The 24,158-nt window shown below is 43.8% G+C and overlaps 2 protein-coding genes across 9 annotated transcripts; one reads left to right on the forward strand and one right to left on the reverse strand.

Moving 5' to 3' along the window:
• Nucleotides 1-1,208: 1,208 nt before the first annotated feature.
• MASP2 (mannan binding lectin serine peptidase 2) lies at nt 1,209-16,682 on the forward strand. 2 transcript variants are annotated; one of them, XM_039367876.1, is made up of 11 exons: nt 1,209-1,675; nt 2,613-2,835; nt 3,084-3,261; nt 4,023-4,154; nt 7,547-7,743; nt 8,794-8,941; nt 9,814-9,932; nt 10,599-10,677; nt 11,250-11,387; nt 12,239-12,313; nt 13,598-16,682. In XM_039367876.1, exons 1-11 carry the CDS (start codon nt 1,671-1,673, stop codon nt 14,371-14,373), a joined length of 2,070 nt encoding a protein of 689 aa, XP_039223810.1. In that variant the 5' UTR covers nt 1,209-1,670; the 3' UTR covers nt 14,374-16,682. The 2 variants fall into 2 exon arrangements, with proteins under 2 accessions (XP_039223810.1, XP_039223811.1); XM_039367877.1 differs by lacking the exons at nt 7,547-7,743; nt 8,794-8,941; nt 9,814-9,932; ... (2 more) ...; nt 12,239-12,313; nt 13,598-16,682 and adding an exon at nt 4,457-4,624 and having other exon boundaries at nt 1,338-1,675.
• LOC120319236 (TAR DNA binding protein) lies at nt 16,499-23,939 on the reverse strand. 7 transcript variants are annotated; one of them, XM_039367882.1, is made up of 8 exons: nt 23,781-23,932; nt 21,286-21,340; nt 20,704-20,957; nt 20,303-20,466; nt 19,843-19,983; nt 19,336-19,506; nt 18,493-18,595; nt 16,499-17,338 (listed from the first exon to the last, which is right to left on the reverse strand). In XM_039367882.1, the coding sequence occupies exons 2-8, from the start codon at nt 21,294-21,296 to the stop codon at nt 17,274-17,276; spliced, it is 909 nt and encodes a 302-aa protein (XP_039223816.1). In that variant the 5' UTR covers nt 21,297-21,340; nt 23,781-23,932; the 3' UTR covers nt 16,499-17,273. The 7 variants fall into 7 exon arrangements, with proteins under 7 accessions (XP_039223816.1, XP_039223815.1, XP_039223818.1 ...); XM_039367881.1 differs by having other exon boundaries at nt 18,478-18,595; XM_039367884.1 differs by lacking the exon at nt 16,499-17,338 and adding an exon at nt 17,351-17,544.
• Nucleotides 23,940-24,158: the final 219 nt, after the last annotated feature.

Here is a 24,158-nt window from a genome sequence, read left to right on the forward strand (position 1 = left end):
CTTATTCAGCTTGTACTAGGACAGTGGTGGTGAACCTATGGCACGGGTGCCAGAGGCGGCACTCGGAGCCCTCTCTGTGGACACACGTGCCATTGCCCCAGCCTTGCCTCCGCCCGTGACCCCCTCCTCACCAGCAGCCTCCCTGGAGGAGAGTCGCCCCTGAGCATGGCCCACGCGGAACAGCGCAGCCAAGGACACGGCAGCCTGGCAGGGTAGACAAGACTCTGCCCTCACGCCCCAACGCACACAGTTGATGCTGCGGGGTGTGGGCAGAGAGTGTGGCTGCCATGGCGCTGCTGGGCTGCCTGGAGGCGGACAGGCAGGGTAGGGCGGAGCCGGGGGTGGAGCAGAGGCAGGGCCAGTTTTGGGCACTTGGTCTCTAAAAGGTTCGCCATCACTAGACTAGGATCTTGGGCTACTAAGTAAAAACCAGAAAAGCAATAGACTGCCAGGGAAGACAAAATGGACCTCAAGAGGACCTGGCCTATTCACACATGACAGCTTCATATTTGCTGTCGTGGGCTGGAAGACCTGGAAATGGGGAATTATGGTTCATCTTGCTTGATGTAGAGATGTCAAGTCAATTCAGCACTGGCCTTCTGAAAAGGATGAAGGAGCTGTGAACGCGAGTAGCTGACAGCTAAACCGGCTATCCTTTGAAAAGGTGTTTCCCCTCTCCTATTATAGAACTGATACACCTTTCCTATTTATCTCTCCCAGTACATCCTTCTCTTGCCTGAGAAAAAAACGTCTGGCTAAAATACTAGAAAAAAGATATTGCCTGTCCCTATGGACCCAGTTTGTGGAATTTTCTTTTTCTTTTCTTTTTTACTAAGAACAACCAGTTACAGCCAGATTCAAAATGTCTGTTAGGGAGGAGAGAAGCACTTCCCTAATGTCCTACCTAGTAAATGTGGAAGAAATGTGAAACAGCCTGTGAAACCACAACTCGCGGAATTCAGTGTAAAAGCATCTTATCGGGGGTGGATTTAATCGATAAGGGAAAGCAAAATATTTAGAGTTTTTTCTTTTAGGTCTGATTTAAAAATGCAATAAAAGGGGGGGGGGAGAAAGTCCTCATTAAGGCAAGGAGCAATCGGTTTAAGGTTCCAGGCGCCATTCACTACCGCTACCATTGCCCGCACAGTATATTCAGACAAAATGAAAGTATTTTTTCCCTCCTTTCCTTTCTTTTTCTCGCTGCAAGAGGTGCCGGGATTTCTGACAGGTTCAGGACATTGCACAAGAGCGGGGAAGACCCAGCTGAGGAAACACAATGGCTATTGCCAAATGCAAACCCTCCCTCCTCCTCTCTCGGCCCACAAAGTTGTGTACTTCCCTGTACCTTCCCCATTTTATCTCCGTTCCTTCGCCCACAAGTGGCATTCTCTCTTTTTTTCTCAGCTTGGGTGTATCTCAGAACAAGCTGAGACGTTAAAAGACTTTAGGTGCGTGTGTCTCTCTCTCAAGGGAAAGAAGAGAGAGAAACGGACGGGAGCCTATCCCAACTTCTGCCGCTTGCCTTTTGACAGAAAGTAAGACCAGAGTTCAAAATTCAGACAAACATCGCTGAATCAACACAGGAAAAGCCTTCCTCAACAACGTCCATAGGCCAGGGAAAGCAATCGACTGCAAAACCCAGGTGTAAAAAGACAGGAAACCCTGCTGTGATGAGGTATGTTCTATCTAGGGCACTGCTGGAATTAAACAGGGGGTCTCAATGTGAGCTTGTTTCAACTCTTCTGACCAGCAAAATCTCACTGATCTTTGTAAAAAAAAAAAAAACAACAACACTACTAACGTAAGCAGCCGTGAGAGAAGCAATCTCTCTTACAACACACTGAGGCACAGATACAACTTGGTCTCCAGGGAGAACCTAGTTTGTCTCGTTATGTGGGAAGGAGAACAAGCAGAGGGGGTCTCCTTTCCCTCTATTGTAACGATCTCGGCCAATATCTGTGAATTGCCATTATCTTGTTTTGATGGGGAAACGCTTTCGTAATTCAGTGCACGGTCTGTGGTGAGCCACCAGGGCGGCTGTGTGCTTGTGAAACTGTCTGTGAGATTTCCCCCTGCTACTGCAGGCCTATTGAATTTCTGAAGACAGCTTTAGTAGGCTGTTTGATAAATTAATGGGGAAGAACAGGGTCTCGTCCAGCTTCCTGGAGGATTCTGTTCAGTTATGGAAGGAGACAAGAGGCCGCATTAAATCAGTCTTTTAATTGGATCAACCGTGGCTTTTCTTCTTGGGTTCTCTCTGTTTAACGATGTGTGTTGGGCTTTCTTAAATTTAGCTTCTACATGATGATGACAGCGATGACAAATTGGCAAATCTGGCTTGGACAGATAAGAATCGAAGTTTGTTATGTCCGGGCAGTCTACAGAATTCAGTCAATGTCTGCCTGTTTTAGTAATGGGATTCAAACGGTTTTTATACCCGACTCTTTAGCTTTACAGAATATTTTTAAAGGGGCAAGGACTGCCATTCGGCTCAAAAAAATCTGAAAAGACAGAGAAAGGAGATGAGATGAGGAAACGTCAGTCAGCATGAGTGAAGGATCCGCCAGCTAGGGGTTTTTTTGTGCGGTAATTTTCCCTATTTCCTCTGGCAGATTCTGCTTCTTGCTTCTCGCTCTGTGGCACGGAGTACTTGGTGATGTCCTCCAGCTAGACAAAATGTACGGGAGGATCGCCTCTCCAGACTTCCCCAATGTCTATCCTAACAGCAAGGAGAGGATATGGAATATCACTGTTCCCCAAGGCTATGCTCTGCGCATCTATTTTACTCACTTCAACCTTGAGCTGTCTTACCAGTGTGAATACGACTATGTCAAAGTACGTGAAAACTGCTAGTGCTGTAAGCCTGGCTTGTGTGCATGTGGATTCCAGGGAGCAAGCTTTTTTGATTCCAGTGAGCAAGCAACCTGACCTTGTGTCGTATTTGTTTGGCTCCAGGAAGATGGGGCAAGATTCTCTTGCTTTGGGAGACCCCGCGTGTCCTTACCATGTCGCCAAAGAACCTCGGGGGGGGGGGGGAAGGTGCAAGTCAACGGCTGAGCTCATTTCTTGTGTTTGCTTTGCAGCTAGACTCAGGAGGAAAGGTCGTGGCCACTCTCTGCGGCCAGGAGAGCACGGACACGGAAGAGGCCCCTGGGAAAAAGACATACCGCTCCATTAACAACAACTTAGCAGTGACTTTCAGATCGGATTATTCCAATGAGAAACAGTTCACGGGCTTTGAGGCCTTCTACGCTGCTGAAGGTAAGAGCAGGAGAAAAATGGCTGGGGGGGGGGGGAAGGTGGCAACCTTATGGAAATGGGGTCTGCCTGAGACCCCCCCTCCCATTGGTGGAGGCAGGACTGAGTCCAATGGGCACTAGTCTGATACGGTAGGAACTAGTTACTTGATCGTGAAGTGCTATATTTGATCAGCAGGAGGTTCAGTCTTGGACTTCTCCTGGAAGCAACTCTTGAGGCTAACCTAGAATTGCTGCCGCTGGCTATGATCAATAATGTAAGTTTAGGCACAGGTACAGTGGGGCAAAGTAGGGGGTGGAGTTTTTATCTAGTTTTCACCTAGAAGGTGCTTTGGAAGTTACAGTATAGTTTCGTGTGTATTCTCTAAATCAGGGCTCTTCGAACTTGGCCCTTTGATGACTTGTGGACTTCAACTCCCAGAATTCCTCAGCCAGCGTGCACGCTGGCTGGGGAATTCTGGGAGTTGAAGTCCACAAGTCATCAAAGGGCCAAGTTTGAAGACCCCTGCTCTAAATCGAAACCGAGGGAAATCGCAGGAATTGTACCGCTGAATATTGGAGAGATCTGCAAAAGACGTGGAAAAAACCACTGGACCAGAAAGACCCGTAAACTAATACCACTTACAATCCAGTTGTGGTATTTCCCAGGTTGTGTGTCAGCGACCAGCCTGCTGCCTCTTGCTTCTACAAACCTTGCCCCAAAGAGCCACATTTTATTCCACAAGTCAAGCCTGGCCCTCCTCCATTTCTGTTTTTCTCTTTTAGACATTGATGAGTGTGAAGGGCAAGCTGATGGTGAATTGCCTTGTGACCACCACTGTCACAATTACCTGGGCGGCTTCTATTGCAGTTGCCCGATTGGCTACCTTCTGCACAGGGACAAGAAGACTTGCAAAGGTAAGTTCACTTCCTGGAAAAGAGGGAGGCTGAAGTAGTCAAAAATTGGCCCGCGCGCGTGGATACCTGAGCCTTTTTTAAAAAAAAAATAAATAAATCACCATTTCCCTAATTCGCTGACGCAAGCAGCTGCTCCATGTTTCATTATGACTTAAAACAAGCTAAGCTGACCAAATAGCTTCAGAAACTCTAGCAAGCTTTGGTAACTTTAGAAAAAGAAATTAAAACCTGATATGCCGCTCACTCAGAAGGATGCTATTCACCAGCGTCGTTTGCTTCTTGTCCGTCTTTCTCGTTTCCAGCGTGAAATAAGCCTGACGCTCCCCACCTTAGGCAGAGATGGAGACAGTGGTCTTCTCCCGAAAAGCCGCAGAGGGCTACCTTCATTCCGCTGTCTAGCTCTTCCCTCTGCTTCTCCCATGGTGATCTGCCTCCTGTGGTTAATAAAATGGCTTCCACCCGTTCCCACATTTCCGCAAACTTTTATTTTGCAATGGCACGCTACACAAGGGAAGAAGGGAAACGTAAAGAGGTCACCAGCTGGGCTGAAAGCTGCCCTGAGAGGACTAGGCCAGGAGGGAGAGTGGACAGGCACAGGATCATATAAGGAAACGGTATCCTACCCAGATCCAGCAGGTTTCTTGGGGGGGGGGGGGAAGGAGGAACCGGAACGAGGCGGAAGCAGAATCACAGGAAGCTCCCGTCTCATCTGAAGCTTAATTGCCAGGAGAGACCGTTTTCCTGTCCACCTAAATCTCAGCACATCACTGCTTCATAGTCCAATCACATCACACTTAGAAATTGGGCATTTTGGAACAGATGAACCAAAAGAGACCTGAGCTTTTCCTCTGGGTTTGTTCCATCAACCTCCCAATGCCTCTCCCTCCCTCAATATATTTTTCTTGGCACCCTGGGGAGGAAATAAAACACTTGGGGAGGACAGTTGGGGAAGGAAATAATCATAGCTGGGGCCCCCTACTAATCTGCTTCCTATAGGAGCCTAAAGATCAAAGCAACTCTTGGTTTACTTCACCCATAAGACCTATCATCTCAAGGGAGACTTTCTAGTGGGGAATTGACGGTTAAGCTCAGACCTCCGTAGACGGTTTGTACTTAAAACTGTTCACCCTTGGTCCTCACCTGTAACTTCCTGTCCATCTTACTGTAGGACGTAGCCATCCTTTTGCGTAAATCATGGTTTATGCTTCAAAGAATCTCAGCTCCCTCACAGAGCCAACCAGCATCTCCCCCTTTATTTTCTAGTCATCAGTCTTTGCCACATTTTCCCAGTCACTCAGTAACCCAATTTATGGGCAACTGTTAATTTCAGACCTAACGATCCAGCAACCACACTCTTTGCCAGTTGAGACAGCCTTGTTTCTCAGTGTTCCGAGTCTCTGGTGGGCACTGCAGCGTTATCTCCAATAAAAAAAATATAGGCCTAAGTGTAATTGAATGCTCTCCTGATACTCCTAAAACTCAGCTGGTGTTTATGGCCAAAGGCAGAACTGGGAGACGGGGGGAGGGTGGGCTGCTTTTGTGCCAAGGCTAAATGTGTGTGTGTGTGTTTGTGTGCTTCTACAAAATAAAAACCCAGCCCTTGTATTCAGGCATGCTGAATTAATATTAATGCCTGCTCCGCTATGTATTAATTGAACTGTGCCTGTGTGACACCTCTGTCGATACGGCTCTCTTACTGGTGCCCAAGCCATCTAATCATAAATTGAATTGCATTAAACTTTAATAGTCTACCAGGAAGAAGTTCGGCGTTCAGCGACACCAGATTCTAGAGAGCGCCGTTTTTCCCTTCGTCCATTCTCTGGCCTTTCCCTACGGTCTCCACCGTGGCACGCGAGCCCAGACCTCCCCTTTTCACCTGGTGGAAGTAAAAGAACGTTTAGCGGAATAATTAAACTCACTACATTTAATTTACATTCAATTTAAATTAAAAGGAAAGGTACTGGGGGGGGAAATTAGCAGACACGTGTTAGAAGGGTAAGTCCTGCCTCTGGAGACACTCTGGCTGTACATTTCTCAGCCACAAAAACTCGTACAAGGCTGGATTTTTACCCCGGGAAACTCTGTTCCACCTGGCAGCTGTGAACGGTGTCGTCAGGAGGCGACTTGCGTTTGGGGAGATACTGAGAAGGAAAGAGGTAGATGGAGGGATGGTTGGCTGTGGCACAAACTGCCCTGTGAACAAAACATTTTGTCTCTCTCTGTTGAGAAATGTGTTATTAGTCAAAAGTGGGAGGTTAACAGGAAAGCTCTTTTTCTCCTTCTGCTCCTAACAGGGCACCAGGATCATAAGCAGGTACCCTGACTGTACCCAGAGGGCCTCAGCACAGACCACCCTATCTCTAAATAAGAAATGATGAAAAGCACCCATCGTTGCTTTAAAGCCAGGACTTAAGAGAGCCCCATCCCCCAAGCTAGGCGATAACTACAATTGGTCATTGATTTACGGCCAGAATTGAGTTCAAAATTGCTGAGGTGGAGAGAGACCATTTACTAAGTGTCCCATTTTACGACATTTCTTGCCACAGCTGTTAAGCGAATCACTGCAGTTGTTAAGTTAGAACAGTGTTGGGATTCAAATTTGTGAACAACCGGTTCTCTGCGTGGATGCCACTTCCGGAAGTCCATTCTGGACCTGGGCAACAAAAAGCTAGCTACCGGTTCTGCCGAACTGGTGCAAACTGGCTGAATCCCACCACAGGAAGGAAGGAAGGAAGGAAGGAAGGAAGGAAGGAAGGAAGGAAGGAAGGAAGGAAGGAAGGCAGAAAGGAAGGAAGGAAGGAAGGAAGGAAGGAAGGAAGGAAGGAAGGAAGGAAGGAAGGAAGGAAGGAAAGAAGGAAGGCAGGCAGGAAGGCAGAAAGGAAGGAAGGAAGGAAGGAAAGAAGGAAGGAAGGAAGGCAGGCAGGAAGGCAGAAAGGAAGGAAGGAAGGAAGGAAGGAAGGAAGGAAGGAAGGAAGGAAGGAAGGAATTCAAATAGGTGAACAACAAAGATGATTTCAATTGCCAAGCGTCTGCATTTTGATCAATGTGACCACAGGGATGCTGCAACGGTGTGAAAAAATGCTCCTAAGTTACTTTTTCCAGTTCTGTTGAAACTTCAAATAGTCGCTAAACGAACCGTTGTTAAGTTGTGGACTGCCTGTACTTGCTCCAATCAATGAATACTTCAATCTCCTGTTAGCCAAGCTTCCCTGTGGAACACTGGGGTTTACATCTCGTTTCTTTCTTACATCAGCTGAAGATTTGAAAGGGTCTTTTTTGGCTCAAAACTCAGTGTGAACCTTGAAATGAATTTTTTTTTTTTAAATGGCATACATTTTTTTTCTGAAGGCGGCTTCTATTTTTTTCTTCTTCTTCTTCCCCCTTCCTTTCAGCGCACTGTCCGAATAAGGTGTTGACGGCAAGAACTGGAGAGTTCTCCAGCCCCAATTACCCCAACCCGTATCCTAAAATCTCCGAGTGCAGCTATAGCATCCGGGTGGAAGACGGTTTCATGGTCATCTTAGAATTTGTGGAGATCTTTGATGTAGAAGCCCATCCAGATGTACTGTGTCCTTATGACATCCTGAAGGTCAGTGGGATTCACGTTATAGGTCCTCTGTGGTAGAAATCTGGATTTTTCACATAGCTCTATTTAATTCACTGCAGGTAACTAACACAGAGACCAGCTTCACAAAGCACCCTGCATCATGATTTGTTGAACAAACTACAAATGGCTGGGTTCAAGATATGTTAAGCCCTAAATTACAGTTCACAAACACATCTCGCTCTGTCTCTGTCTGTCTGTCTGTCTGTCTGTCTGTCTGTCTGTCTGTCTGTCTGTCTATCTATCTATCTATCTATCTATCTATCTATCTATCTATCTATCTATCTATCTATCTATCTATCATCCATCTACATTTGTGCCCTGCTCCTATCTGGATGAACTCTAGGAAGCAAACAGCAAAGCACAAAAGAAACACAAGGGCTTTAAAACAACTGATAAAAATCAAAGAAGAAAATCAAAAAGACTTTCAGAAGCAAAAGTAGACAAATGACATGACAATCTAGTATGATGTGTGAAGCCAGTCAACGCCACAAGAAACCTTCAAAATAAATTAATATTTACAACATATTTCTATTTTACCACACTTGTGAGCCACGAGGTCCTGTCCACAATGACCCGATACAGGCTTTCCAAAATTTAATCGAGAGGGTTTTCCCCAAAACTACTTGCCACACAATCATTTAAATTTAAAGGTGCAACCTGAAATAAGTTTAAAACTTGCCTTTTAAAAAAACCGATGGCACATTTCTGCACACCTTCTAAAGCCATTTCTTTCTCTACTGTAGGATCACACTGACAGGGATGCTTATGGAATGACACATCCTAAGACCATACGGTATTTGTGTTACAGTCAATCCAATGAATTTCACACATTTTCTGCAGCCTCACAACAGACGAATTCTATTTTGGAGGTGTTATCTTCAAAACTTAGCATATTTAAAATAAGATAAAAAGAAATTTAAAAAACAATCGAAGAAGTTTCTTTCTTAAATGGGGACATCAGACAGAGCTTCTCAGACTGCAATATCTGGATGTTGAATGCTATAAAGTGCCTATATTTTGTGGTTCTTCCAGATTAAGACACCCAAGAAAGAATTTGGTCCATTCTGTGACAATTCCTTACCTTCCAAAATTGAAACGCGTACCAATACGGTGGATATCACGTTCATCACCGACATTTCTGGTGTTCATGCTGGATGGAAGCTCAGATATCACACAACAGGTTAGAAGGCTTTGGGGAAAGACATCTTGACTGAAAGCGCAATCTGGGGTGTCTGGAGAAACTGAAGTATAATAGAAAGTACACGGATGTCCTCCAGTCATCCACAAAGCAAATTAATTATGTTTGGAGAGAGGGGAGAAGCACAGTAAAAGGAAGGTGGGGGGAATGCAAATTTGAAATCCTGTTGTAAAGGGATACAGGTAGTCCTCAACTTACAACGGAGCCCGAAATTTACGTTAAGTGAGACATTTCTTAAGTGAGTTTTGCCCCATTTTTACAACTTTTCTTGCCCTTTTTGTTAAGTGAATCACTGCAGTTGTTAAATTAGTAACATGGTTGTTAAGTGAATCTGGCTTCCCCATTGACTTTGCTTGTCAAGTCGCAAAAGGGGATCCGGTGATGCTGCAACAGTCATAAATATGAGTCAGTTGCCAATCGTCTGAATTTTGGTCCCGTGACCATGGGGATGCTGCAGTGGTCGTAAGTGTGAAAAACGGTCGTAGTAAGTCATCTTTTTCTCAGTACCGTTGTAACTTCAAACGGTCACTAAATGTTGTAAGTCAAGGACTGCCTGTGGTTACACTGACCCTCAAAACAACAGCATTTAAGATCCTTTTGAGGCAAGTTATGCCAATTGTACCAACAAGTTCACAATACAGATGGTTCCTGAAGCAGTTGCAGTGGGGCCAATGATACAGCCCCTATGTTGCACAGATTAAATTTCCATTCAAGCTAGGAAAATTAATAGAGCAAGAATCCGAAATGTAGAGTTCGGTTAAGAACTGTGGGATGATTTAATTGTGTAAAAAGCAGGAAATCAGGGCTGGGTTTTTGTCTTCTCCCCCCCCCCCCCCGTTTTTCCAACTCTGCAGCTTTGCCATGTCCCAATCCTCAAGCACCCCCCAACGGCCGGATCTCCCCAGTGCAGGCAAAATATATTTTGAAAGACTTCTACAGCCTCTCCTGCAACTTGGGCTACGCACTTTTGGAAGTGGGTAACGTTCTAAACAGTTTTTACTTCTATGGGTTGGCAACGACACAGATCGGTATACATTTTTAGCGGTGGAACTTGGGCCAAAGCAGCTTCACCTGCAGAGATGAAAACACGATACATTATATCAGTAGTTCTCAACCTGTGGGTCGGGACCCCATTTGGGGTCGAACGACCATTTCACAGGGGTCGCCAAACAACGCAGTCTGCCATTTTTTCCCCCTTTTCCTTAGCTGTGCTACTCCCTTTTATTCTATTGGCTTTTGAAAGCCAATAGAATAGACTCTCTTGAATAGAGTCTAATTCTATTGGCTTTGGAAAGCCAATAGGAATTGTCCAGGCTGTCTCTGCCCTGCTGAGCCCACCAAAAGTCCCCTTCTGCAAACAGTGCTGTACCAGTTGAGTAGTCCTCGGCTTACAACCGGTTGGGGGCCGTGGCATTAAAAAGGTTGAGAACCACTGCATTATATAAATGTGTTTAATATTGAGCTGTTGTTAACCTTCCCCAGTTTGGGTATTTCTGGTTGGGGGGGGGGGTGAAGGGACATCAAGCTTTTGCATTACACAACAGTTTTTTTGACTTACTGTTTTTGGAACGGTTACCAACAAAGGCACTCTCAAATCGTGATACGAAGTCTCTGAAATCTTTCGTTTTTCCTCCCACAGAACAAACTGATTGTCAAATCCTTCAAAGCAACCTGTCAAAAGGATGGTACCTGGAACAAGCCAATGGCCCAATGCACCAGTAAGTCTTTGCCCAGAATTCACAGGGCACCTGCCGTCCTCAGATACGTTCTTTGCTTCTTGTGGGAGTCCATATCGAGTCCGACAGGACAAAACTCTCTAATGAAAATTGTGGGAGACAATGGTGCATTCGAATCTCAAAATAAAATTTGCCTGCACTGAAATATTTTCAGCAGAGACAGATCAATATATATATCCCAGTTTTCGCTGCGTATTTACTACGAGGGACTTAAAAGCACAAAAAAATCTTTTTATCTTGCTTCCGTTCACCCTCTTAATTCTTCTTTTAAAATGGGCTTCATGCTGCAAAAGCCATTTGGGAAACACTCAAGAGGCAGAATGTGGTTTATTTTATTTACAAGCTAACTAAAAGAATTTGTAAGAATGAAAACAAATGCCTCTGGGTTGCAGACTCCTGGCTACAGATACTCAGAGCCTAAAATTCAAGTCTCAGAAAAAAATGTCTTTGACTTGGGACCCGCTTTTCTATTGCCTAGCCTGCCCCTGTTTTTATCCTGACTTTTCTTGTCTGCATTCCAGTCCTTCAGACACTTAATAGTTCTTCCTTTCCAGTTGTTGATTGCGGCCCTGCCAATGACATAGCAAATGGCACCCTTGTGTACGTCACTGGAAAAGAGATGTCCACATATCAAGCTGAAATCAAATATAACTGCGAAAGGCCCTTCTACTCCTTGAAAACCGGATACTCTGGTAAGAGAAATCTTTTCTGGCAAGTTTGCTTGGAAAAGCTCCCTGTGATCCCAGAGGGAGTTTGTCAAAGGGAGCACAGACTACAGCTCTCCAGTATTCTAGTTAGCAGGATCTTCTATTAATATTCTCTTGTCTGAAAAGCTCTCCTCCTTATCTGACTGCCTCAATAGACACCCCCCCCCAAAAAACCCCCAGCAATTCAGTGCTTATAAAAAATGAATTCTGCCATCCTTGCAGTTTCACGAAAGCTACTCAAAGATTGCCCCCCTGTGCGAATGAAGCGCTGCTTTGGGGGGACTGTGAACCAGCAGACAGAGAAAGAATTCTATAATTATTTGACAATCAAACAGTAAGAGGTGCTCCATTAAACAAAAGAAAAAAGAATGCTGGGCTAGAGTCTTGCCTTAATTGCTCTGGTAGGGCACCGTGTGTCCGCACCTAGTGAGTGAAAACTGCTTTTCAACTTAAGGCATTTGTAAAACTGGTGGAGCAGAGAGGTAAGGATTCCGATATTGCTGTGCACAGAGGCAGGCGCAAGAAATCGGGAGCCAGGGTTAGCTCCAAAATTAGTTTATTTCATGCTACCACAAAGCTAGAATCTATACTACTAACCGTCAAGGCAAATTGACGGTAGATAAAGAGTCCATGAAATTTAAGGAGGGCTGGACTCTTATCTTGTAGGTGCAAAGGGACTCTGAATTGATGCCTGTTCAGCCGGGTCATCTCCTACAGGGGGTATCAGTAAACTGTGGGATGCAAATTGGGGTCTGGACTGTATTTAAGACTGGTGGGAAATGCAGTTTGAAGCATGGATGGCATATCTCTTTACCAAGACTATTCTGTCTACACAGACAACTACCGGTGTGCCCCTGATGGTTTCTGGAGAGATCAAAAGGGAAAGAAAGCACCTCCGGTCTGTGAACCAGGTAATATATATGCAAGTGCTCTACAAAAGTTACATAAGGATATGATCGTAGGCATATGTCACCATTTCCTTGCTTCCTGCTGCTTATCTGCTTCCTGACCTGCCAGCCATGCATAATTGTGTGTGTGTGTGTGTTGGTTTGTATGCGTATGTAAAATCATAGGCATAAAATATTCCAGTTTTTTGTTTTTGTCTCATGCGGATTTTTTTCATAACCGTATAATCAAAGATGATTGAAAGTTATTTTTCATTAAGCGTTAACTATTTCACATTTAACTGTACCAAAGAAACTATTATAGGCACTATTCAAGGCTAAAGACAGGGTATTAGAAGCTTTTGGATGAGAAGCACGTGAAATATCCTTTATGGCAACCTTTAAAAAAAAAATCTTTAAGAACTTCTACATTAGTACAAAATAATCTTTGTCTTTTATCTCATCAGCTATTTAATTAGCCAATGAAACTGCACCATCGGGGGGGGGGGGCATCTCAAACCCAGCCAGTATTTGAAAAGACCAGATTGCACCACGTAGTTGTTGCACATTTTGTGTTACCAATAATAAAGCAGCATTCGTATATGTCAGGGGTGTCAAACTGCCGGCCCGTGGCCCGGTTGCATCATACGGAGGCCGTACCCACCCGTTCCGGCAATGCAAAAAAAGTTGTGATACATCACAACACGTCACGTGACGTTTGACACCACTCAGCACCTGGGAGATCTCAAAGCAAGACCACACATTAAGGCAGTGTTTCTCAACCTTGACAATTTTAAGGCATGTGGACTTCAACTCCCAGAATTCCACAGCCAGCAATGGTGGCTGTGGAATTCTGGGAATTGAAGTCCACATGCCTTAAAATTGTCAAGGTTGAGAAACACTGCATTAAGGAATTAAGGGAAAATGGGTATTTCCATAGTTATGTGGCCTACGTTCGTGACTAAGAAACATGTCTTATATTAAATGTCTTTGAAGCTGCAACAGATAGCGACATGTTACAACGCAGCCGTAGCTTTGAACTTTGTTATGGGAAAGACAAGGATAACCACCTCTTGAGGTAGGGGAAAGAGAAATCTCATAGCTTAGGGGTCAAAAGTGCTGGGCAAACCTGGCATCCAAATTTCAACCACCACCACCCTCTCTGGAATTGTTGGGAAAATAAACAAGTCTGGGACACATAATCCAACTCTCACAAGACTTTTCTAGGACCTGTAGACTGAAGCTGGGAGAATAAAAACTCACTGCACTAACAACAGTTTTGACTCGTATCTCCTTTCTCTTCTTGGCCAGTCTGCGGAGTCCAAACGTCTAACACTCTGAAGCGTATCTTTGGAGGGCAGAAGGCTCTGCCGGGCCAATTCCCTTGGCAGGTTTTAATCACGGATGCGCATGGAGCAACTGGGGGCGGAGCCCTTTTATACGATAACTGGATCTTGACCGCCGCTCACGTCCTCGGCAGCCCAGTTGACGCCTCCTCCCTGACCTTGAAACTGGGGCTCCTCAACAAACGCTCCCCTCATTACCACCAAGTCTGGGCAGAATCGGTGTTCCTCCACAGCGGCTTCGCCAACGACGGCATCAACTTCGACAATGACATTGCTCTGATTAAACTGAAACACAAAGTTCCCATTAACAAAAACATCACCCCGATTTGCTTGCCGGGATACAACCCCGGCTTCCGGGTGAACACGAACGACACGGGAATCATTGCCGGCTGGGGAAAAACGGAGCGGGCCCGGCAGTCCCGCTTCTTGCTGTATACCGAGATAGACGTTGTTGAGCCTGACAAGTGCAAAGCGGCCTACGCAAACCGGACTTTGGAAGGGAAAAAACTCGTGCTGACAGAAAATATGCTTTGCGCGGGAACTGAGGAGGGGGGGAAGGACTCTTGCTATGGGGACAGCGGAGGCGCCCTGGTGTTCTACGATACTAAAGCCAGGAGGTGGTTTGTTGGCGGTGTGGTCTCCTGGGGTCTGGAATGTGGTTCTGCTGGGCTCTATGGGGTCTACACTAAGGTGCCCAATTACACGCCGTGGATCGAGGACCTAATTGCACGCCATTCTTAATCGGTTTTTGTTTGTGTTTTTCAATAAAGCATAGAACACGGTTAGTTCTGTGGATTTTAATAATGCTCATCTATAGCCCCCCCTACAACCTGACTGGGGTTTATTTTGGGGAAAGAGCCACAGAATCCGATTCTAAGCTGTGCAACCAACAAATCAAGCTTTTTCACCAAGGCGAGTTGGGTTCTTTGTGAATTTCTTATGACAAAAGCTCAACTGAAAATTCCACAGGGGCCCCCAATTATGACCACGGCCCATTTTAAATTGAAAAGATTCGTAAAAATTGCCCAGCCCAAATCTATTCAGTTTTTTTTTTCATGGGGTTAAAGCCATCAGTTTTTTCCTACCGTATTTAAAGACCAAATTTAAAGTCTATCATTTTAAAGTCCAAATCTTTTAACTCCACTGGGGCTAATCTCTCCCCGCCTCCCCTTGCATTTACATTTACTGAAGCTTATCTTAATTAGCTCAACCTAGCAAACAAGGAATTCCTTTATTAGCTACCAAAGAGTTGGAGGTACTATTCTCTTTTTATAAACAGACATCCCTGACAACTGGTGGGGTGGGAAGGAGGGAGAAAGAATGTCAGGAGTATGCAGCCCATAGGAACAGGGCAAGAGCCCAGAGGCCTGCTCATTCAGCTGTTAACAGTTTGGTCTCAACTGCTGCGATCAAAATGCTCCAAGATTTAATTCACGCCCACACAAATGATGGACTGGAAAAAGGAATTCTCATCATCACATCCATTTGAGTAGCAAAGTCTCAGTAATTAAGAGATGCTCAGCAGGCAACTGAAACACACATTTGCTCACATTGGGCCTCTGTTAAATTACAATGCTGCTTATTACTAAATGAAGCTCATTAGCAAGATAATCCTTCTAGCGGTGGTAAACCGACTGTGTTCCTTATTTCCCTCTTTAAATTGCATTAGCACAATACATACAAGGGCTACAAAAGTTTAAAACAAGACTCCAGACAATCAAGTTATGAGAATTTTGTTTATTAAACTCACTTTCAACACTAACGGGGGAAAAAAATTAACGATACGAATCATGTTTGAAAACATTTCTAAGATGCTTAGGGATTGGAAGGGAAGGGACAGTAGAGCCCTTAGTGCTTGAAGTGGCATTAAAATGATCACAGCATGGGTCCCCCTCTGTTCAGAAATGGCCCTTGGGCTTTATAAATACAAGCTAACATAAATTACTGAAACCATGCTAGTGAGGTATCAAACTTACCCTCAGGATCCTTCCTGGGATGACACAGTTTAGCCTTGGGAGGTCCGAGAAAACCATATTAAGTGTTACTCAGCAGCAGTAGCTGGTGTTAATGCAAGTGCTAAAATGCAAAATTCAGATGGTACAGATTTTGGCAAATGGATCGGATTTAGGCGAAGTAAAGATTACGCAATGTAAGACTTATTATATCCTTTGGAATAGTCACAGATCTGTTTTACATCAAGAACCATCTTCCGGAATAATAAACCAGTTTTAGTTATCGAACAACCATGCCACAATAAGCACCCAGCAGATAAGTTTTAAGATCTACACGGATGTCCTTTAAAAGGAAATAGGATTTTTAGGCTGAAATGCAAACAAAATCAGGGAAGCAAAAGGTTTTAAAATGTATGAATTTAGTCGGGACCAAATTGACGGCTCCCACTACCTATCAAATGAAAGTTGTAAGTTTGTATCGAGTAAGGAACAGTATAAGGCCTGTAACTATCATTTAGAGCCAAATGTTTGCCAAAACTTTGTCCAACTGTTCACCACATTGAAACTGAGGTTAATAGCATCCTATTCCCAGCAGGGCTGAATACCCTGAGAACACAATGCTATATATACTCAAGGGTTATTTGAGATCTTTGCTTAAAATTAGTGGTGGACATTAGTGGTGCCTGCTGGCCAGGGATGGGGTACTTCATGTAACAGAATTGCATTTCAGATGTTTATTGCAAAAGGTATGAAGATAAGGCTGGGTCTTAAGTTTTGGAGTTTCTGCTACATGAGGCAGGCAAACCTAAAAAACATTTTTTAAAAACTTAAATTTTTATCCTAAACGATACTTTTAACCAATTAAAAAAATAGGAGCTCTTTTGCTCCTGGGGGCTGTCAAACACACACACGTATTACTTAAATCAGTTTTATTTAAGAATTTCCTACATTGACAAATCTTATAAAAAAGCATCCAAACACAGAACTTCAGCAAACAGCATTCATATGGATATCTTACAGACAGAAAAAACGTCCACCCGCAAGGGAACACCTGAGCTTGCAAGTGAGCTTTGCTGGAAGAAAAAAAGAAAAAAAAAATACACAGAAAGCACACTACGAACTGGATGTTCCCATCAAAAGCCCCACCTTCGGTTCACATTACCACACTTACAGGATCATTGAACAAAATAACACACACCATACAGCATTCACAGCAGAGTTGACACAAAGGAGAGGAAAAAAAAAAATACAGATATTCGTTTCACTTAACACATCCAACTAATTTGGTTAACTAAGTAAAACGCCCTCCCCACCCTTTTTTTTAAGTTCTTCCAGATCAGATGTCCGTTTTGAATGCAAGGAAAACATTCGTACGTCTGCTCCCATCGCTCTCCGCACACTCTCACCAAAGCCACAGGTCGAGGGACATTGCGTCAAGAAAAAAAAATGGTTTTTTTTTTTAAAAATCCCATAATGCACCACCAAGTCTCTCTCTGCATGCGCCTCCTTCTTTTTCTCGCACATACCAAGCCCTCACATGCCTTGGCACCACAAATCCAATCCCACACAAGGTTTTTCAGAAGTTCAAACAAGCCTTCTGGTTTTCCATCTCACAGCCTTGCGTTCACAGCGTTGAGTACGACTCCATGAAATAAAAAGAGGAGCGGATAAAATGGAACACCCACCATCTTAAGACGCAGCATGTGCAGTGTGATGGAGTCTTGGATGAGGAAAGCATGGAGACAGGAGTATTCCTAAAGCAGATATTTTTTTTTATATATTTATATATAGGTGTTTGTGGTTTTTGTTTTTTAACTGCACTGTTTTCAATGAAGTGCTTCTTCCAGACACACTTGAAATGAGATGAACTGCAAGAACTAAATGAGGTCTCCGTACTGTACTTTAGTATGAGAAGGGAGACAGTGTTAAAAGGAAAAAAAGCCGACACCAACATTGCATTCTCCACACAGGACATTTGGGGGAAGGGGAAGGAGAGAAAGAGAGAAAAATTCTTATGGCGGGGGGGATCAAATTAAATATTAAAAGAAAAAAATTAATAAGGATAGGATGCAGTTTCTGATTTTTTTTTTTTTTTTGGAAACATGCATAAGATCTCAGCTGACTAGGAAACGAGGAATCAAATCTTTACAAATTCCCATTTAAACTGCAGCACATCCGTTTTACCAGTCAGGGAAACAGTTCACGTTCAGCCACTCAATAATCCCAACTCATGTATTCCAACTCATGGTAACAAAACCTATAAAACTTCATTTAATCTTTTTTTTCCCCCTTACAAAAGAAAAAAAAAAGTGTCAAAAATACTATCGAAATATACTACACACTGAACAAATTTGATTTGATTTTTTTTTTTCTTCTTCTTTTTCCCTTTTAGTATATGCACTTTAGATTATACTTACCGGGAGCTCTAGAAAAAAAAAAAAAAACTTGATTTCCCACCAGAGTCAGTATAAGCCTGCCTACATCCCCCATCCCGACGATTTGGAATCCATGCTTGAACCAAACCCGCCATTAAACCCACTGCTGGAGCCTGTGTTGGAGGAGCCCCACCCTATCGCCGGGCCCGAGTTCGAGCTTCCGTAGGAATTGCTCCCGGAGCTAAACCCTTGGTTCTGCTCCCTCTGCATGTTGCCCTGTAGCTGGTTGCTCCCTGATGGCCCAGACTGGTTTTGCTGGCTGGCAAGCATGCCCATCATCCCCCAGCTGCTTTGCAGCGCTGCCTGGGCAGCCGCCATCATGGCGGGATTGATGCTAAAGGCCCCAAAGTTCATCCCAGCTCCCATGTTACTGCCCTGGTTGTTACCCAGTCCACCGCCTCCCCCGCCTCCCCCCCGGTTAGGAAATCCCCCCTGATTCCCAAAGCCTCCTGGATTACCACCAAATCTTCCACCTCTTTCTAGTTGTCTACTGCTATTATGCTTAGGCTCAGCATTGGATATATGGACGCTGATTCCTTTTATGATCAAGTCCTCACCACAGAGGGACTGGGCAACCTGTAGAGAACAAGGAAGGAGGGCTGAGCAAAGGGAGGGAGACAACAAACGCACAAAAAGCAGCACAAGAGCAGCAATGAATATCTAGGCTCGTTTGAAGTAGCCATGATTACCTAGCATTCCCTCACAACAGCAGAAAACTACTCTCTTTTTCTGAAACGCCAGGAGTGCGCAATACTAATTTTAACTTGCACTGTACCCATTCTGCTGAAGTCTGAAACAAAAAACCCATTCCCTCACAAACGCTTCCACTGACACTTCTAAAAGGAAGCCCATCCCACACAATTACCCCGATTATAGCTCTTAGGCAGCTGATTTTGAAATTGAATGCTGCTTCATACAAATGTATAAGTAGCCACTGGCCCAGAGGTCTGTGGCAAGATTAATCAGCTTCCCAGGCAAGCAAGGGTTGTTTTTTCCCTTCATTCTCAAGGGCAAAAATGATTAACAGCCGAGTTCATTTACAAGGTTTGCTTTGTGCCCGTTGTTATTTAAACAGTGGCAATGAAATGGAAGCATCTAATTACACAGCAATATTGAGATACTTTAGATCAAGCTTTCCCCGAATGAAAACCTCTCTTAAAATGATTGGGTAGCTGACAGGAATAAAGTAGCAATTTATAGGCCTCGTAATTCAAAAGCCAACGGCATCGACATTTAACCCACAATGAAATTAAATGCAAAACTGCTTAAGGAAAACAGAGCATGCTCCCCGGGGAAAGAGTGCATTGGGTGAATACCTGATCATCAGCAAACGTCACGAAGGCAAAAGCTCTGAATGGTTTGGGAATGAAGACATCAACCACTTCTCCGTATTGTGAAAAAAACTGACGGAGCTCATCGGCGGTCATGTCGTCAGTGCAACGGCCAACGAACACTTTCCTGCTACGCAAAGGTTCATCTGGACTTTGCTGGTACCAATGCAGAAGATTCATATTAGTTATATAAGAAAACAGTTATAGGGGCCATAACCAACAAAGGCTTTTCTCCCTCCCATAGAATAATGCAGCAAGTAGCCAACAGAAAAAAACAAAACAAAACATGAAACTCTGAAGTTGTCCCTTCCAAAGTTCAAGTGATATGACAAGGAATTCGAAATTGGAAAACTAAGGGCTTCGCTCCAGTCGCAAAACCCCTGTCAAGTTACACAAACGCCCAGACCGCTCTGATCTTCTGCCAACTTGTTTCGTAAAACAGAATCCCTAGGCCCAATTCGACCCGCAACGCCCACCAAAGTCATAACGTACCTTAGAATTGGGGAGCTTGCAGTCGCACCATCTCCCATCGATCATGTGACGCTGGGACATGACTTTCACTTGGGTTTCGTAGTCGGTAAATCTCACAAAGCCAAACCCTTTTGAGTGGCCAGTTTTGATGTCCTTCTTAACCTAGATTTGGGGGGGGGGATTATAGGACCAGAATGGCATTATGTCACTACATTCGCCTTGTTTCTAAAGTAAATTTGAAGTACGTAATAATGGAAACATGCTAATGTTCTGCCTCTTAGCTGAAGCCTCCATCCTGCGTTATGGTCTCTGATGAAAAGCTGCATAACCAGATGGGCTCCCTCGAAAGGCCGTTCCATCTGGCCCAGAGGGAGGAGGGACAGGTCTTCCCTGCTGAGAGGGAGCTCCATCTGAATCCTCCTCCAGCTAAACTAAAATTTCATTCTAACGTTAAGGACCATCAAGAACATGTGCCAGATACCTGCACCATGAGAACTTCTCCAAACGTGCTGAAATACTCCTTCAGATCTTGCTCTGTTGTTTTCCACGGAAGACCCAAAACTATCAGATCGGAGGTTTTCTGCACCGCTCGTTTCACTTTAACGGCCGACGAAGCATCCGTTTCGTCCATTTTCCTCTTGTTGTCTAAGACACAGCCGGGGACACAAACACAGATTTACATTAATCGCAACAAGAAGGCTCCCAAAGTCGCTGGAAGCTGGGTAGCCTATACTTTAGCGAACTATGATTGTTTGTGCAGTCGGAACTTGAAACTATTATTCCCAGTTATTTAAAAGAATAATTGATCTAATTTCCAACTATGTATTGTTATAGTTGATAAGAAGATTTTTTTAAAGGAAAAGAATAACTTTAAACACACACCTTTGGGATAATTCACCACGTATACCAAATTTCCCCAGCCATTATCTGGCGCATGAAGAATTCCTTCCACTAATCGGACTCCTCTCATACATTGAGATACCGGGTTTCTGTAACGCAGACCACATGCCCCTGGGAACTGAGCAGTAACTGTAGAGAGTAACACAGTCCCATCATCTTCTGAAGGGATCTCAATGGGTTCCTCATTCTCATCTTCTGTAACTCGGATGTATTCCGACATCTCCGCCGTGATGTTACTGAAGGGTAAAAAGAAACAGGTGAATAAAAAAGCAACATGCAATTTATAAACAAAAATAACCCGTGGTTTGGCTTATGGCGGAATTTAACTACTGTTTCTTTGACAGAACTTGAATTGAAAAAGGACAGATTGTGACTAAAATAATACAGCATGCTTTGTGTGGTAAAAGCTGTAAATTCAATCCTTGTATCTCTCGTGGAAAGAAATACAGGAGACTGAAAAGCTTTAAGAACCTAAAGATCCGCTTACAATCAGAATGGACAATACTACACTGAGTCTGCCTCAGTACAAAGTACCTTCCTATTTTATACACATCTTATTTTTACCTTAATAGCATTTGGGAAGATGGGAGACAGAGGTTAATGTGTCTTCCTTACAGTCCTTAAATTCAGAAAGAAAGAATAATGAATGCATATTGTATTTTACTGTATTTTACAATGAATACTGTATTTTTAACATTCAGGCATTTGGCATACAAAATCACTCCATTTAAATAATATAGTACCAACTACCATTTTAATTCCAACAATAGCCATTCAGATGCTCGGTTACATTTACGCTTACACGCTACCTTTAAAGCCTACACAACACATTCCAGTTAATCTAATTATAAAGTAGCTACTATCCCTGCCATCTCGCCAAGCTGACACCCGTCAGTCAGCTATTTAGTAACAGGGTGATTAGCAAATCAATTCCACCAGCTCAGCAAGACACTAGCCATTTTTGACTATAGTATATCCTTTGGCTTTCCTGTTCAACTGAACATGTTAAAACAAACAGCAATTTCTGTATACACTGCAACACCAAAAATGGTCCCTTTCTCTTACACAAAATCCTAAAGTATTATGATTTGTTTATTCCTCTTTATCTTGTATTTTTACATTATAGGCTGATAATGTTGCTTACGCTCAAAGAGAAAATATGTGTATGGATATGGATAAATGTATAATTAAAAATAACACCCATCTTGTTTTTAATTGATCTATAAGCTGCCACAGTAGTAACTATGCAGAAAAAATAAATATAAAGTCTTTAAAGAAATAAACTTTTAACATGCAATACTACAAAAAGTAAAAAATCTTACACAAAATGAGGAATAGCATACAGGTAGTCCTCGACATAGGACCACAATTGAGTCCAAAATTTCTGTTGCTAAGCAAGATAGTTGTTAAATGAATTTTGTTCCATTTTACAATCTTTCTTCTCAGAGCTGAGTGAATCACTGCCACTGTTAAGTTAGTAACACGGTTAAGGCTTCCCCATTGATTTTGCTTGTCAGAATGTCGCAAAAGATGATCACATGACCCCAGGACACTGCAACTGTCATAAATATGAGTCAGTTGAATTTGGATTACATGATCATGAGGATGCTGCAATAGTCATTACTTGTGAAAAACCTCCATAACTTATTTTTTTCCAAGGCTGTACATTTGAACAGTCACTAAAGAACTGTTGAAAGTCAGGTACTGAAACTGTTTCTAAAATATGCATTAAAAACCTATTTCCCATTCTTAAGAGTTTCATTAGCAATAGCATTAGCATCACAAATGGAAAGCTGAGTACAAAGTTTATTCCGGTCACACAGTTCAGAGAACCCACAACAGGGACGTATGACTCATTTGTTTCAAAGAAGACTGCTTTGGAATAAAACTGTCACTACAGTATCAAATGAATGAAGATGATACAGTATAGAATGTGTGTATTTTCTTGAATTGACTCCTCTATCATTCTGGGATGTCAGAGCTAATTCTCCTTCCACTTGGTTGCCCCTAACAGACCACTTACAGAGTTCTTATTGGATGGCAAGCACACAACTTTGCAACAACTGCTGATAAAAACTGTGGGATCTAATAGAAATTCAAGGACAATTTCTGTTGCAAATGGATTTTCTTGCAAGATGCTTTTTTTTTGTTTACAACTGTAAACACACACTCTAATGGTACAAACAGCTACAAATGTAGCCACCCTGGGAGAAAATTACCCATAAAATGTACCCTGGAAATTAAGATTAAATATTCTCGAAATAATTACGCAAAAAATTCCTCTCTTTTTCCAATTGTCCTATCGAAGGAGGTAACTCAGCAATTTAGAAACAACTTGGAAGTAAGAAGTTTCCTTGACTTCTCATTGCTTCGTCGTAATATCCACGAAATTTTCTTGACACAATACGGAAGTGATTTGTTTAGGGACTTTGTTTAGGGATTCTTTGTTTAGGGATTGTTTAGGGACTTTTAGGGATTGTTTAGGGAGTTTTTTTTTAAAAAAACTCCTAATAGAAATTCAAGGACAATCCATTTAAAACTTCTCAGCCGAACGGACAGCCCTAGGATTTGCTAGTGGTCCCCCATTCAAGTTCTTAGTCCGACCTTTATTTAGGATTTCAAAATCAGCGGTGGAAGGGAAAAAAAAAAAGACATAGGTTGAAAAGTACTTGAAATAAAGAGCAGGGGCCCAGAACTGAGGCAAGCCTCGTTTGGCTCTGATCCAAGACCACCACCTCCTTTGAACTACAAGTCCCATCAACCTCCATTCCTCTCAGCATTGGCTCGGAATTGGGGGGAGGGGGGGCGCAACAGGAGCCAGCACGGACTGGAAAGCGCCTTTTGCGAAAAGAAGGCCTCGCTGGCTAAATGGTGGAAATGGTAGTTCCCTCAAACATGGAAGGCTCCCAGCTGGAGAAGAGCGCGAGAGAAAGGCCCATACCCGCCATCGGGGCTCGGCGGGGTTTCAGTCACCGCAGCCTCCGCGTGAGGGCCCGGCCTTTCCCCCGCTCGGGCGACCCCTGCACCAAGCCGACTCGTCCTCCAAGCCCTGGACTCACCGTTGGCGCGAAGCCTAGGCAGGACAAGACAGAATCGGTTGCGACTGGGCCGCGAGAGGACCTTGGGCAAGCTCCCGGCTGAGGCCTCCACTCTCCTCGCTGTCGACAAAATGGCGGCGCCCTCTTTTCCCCTCAGCAACTGCGGACCAAAGCGGGTCCCAGAACGAGCCACGCCAAGACGCTTGGGGGGGGACGCCGGGACGTCTCACTGAAGGCTTTTATCATCGCGAGGGAAAAATGTGCTCCGGAGGGGCATAGTTCAAAATTCATTTTAGTGTTATTTCCATTTCGAGGTTTCTCACATTCTCTTTCTTCGCCAAAGGACCTAATTTGAAGCTTGTGGTGTAGTTCCTCCCCCCTTACAGAAACCCAAGAGTG

The sequence above is a fragment of the Crotalus tigris genome, unplaced genomic scaffold, assembly GCF_016545835.1.
Source record: "Crotalus tigris isolate CLP2741 ecotype Arizona unplaced genomic scaffold, ASM1654583v1 scf7180000020588.15403103151:6194809, whole genome shotgun sequence".
Classification (NCBI taxonomy): domain Eukaryota; kingdom Metazoa; phylum Chordata; class Lepidosauria; order Squamata; family Viperidae; genus Crotalus; species Crotalus tigris.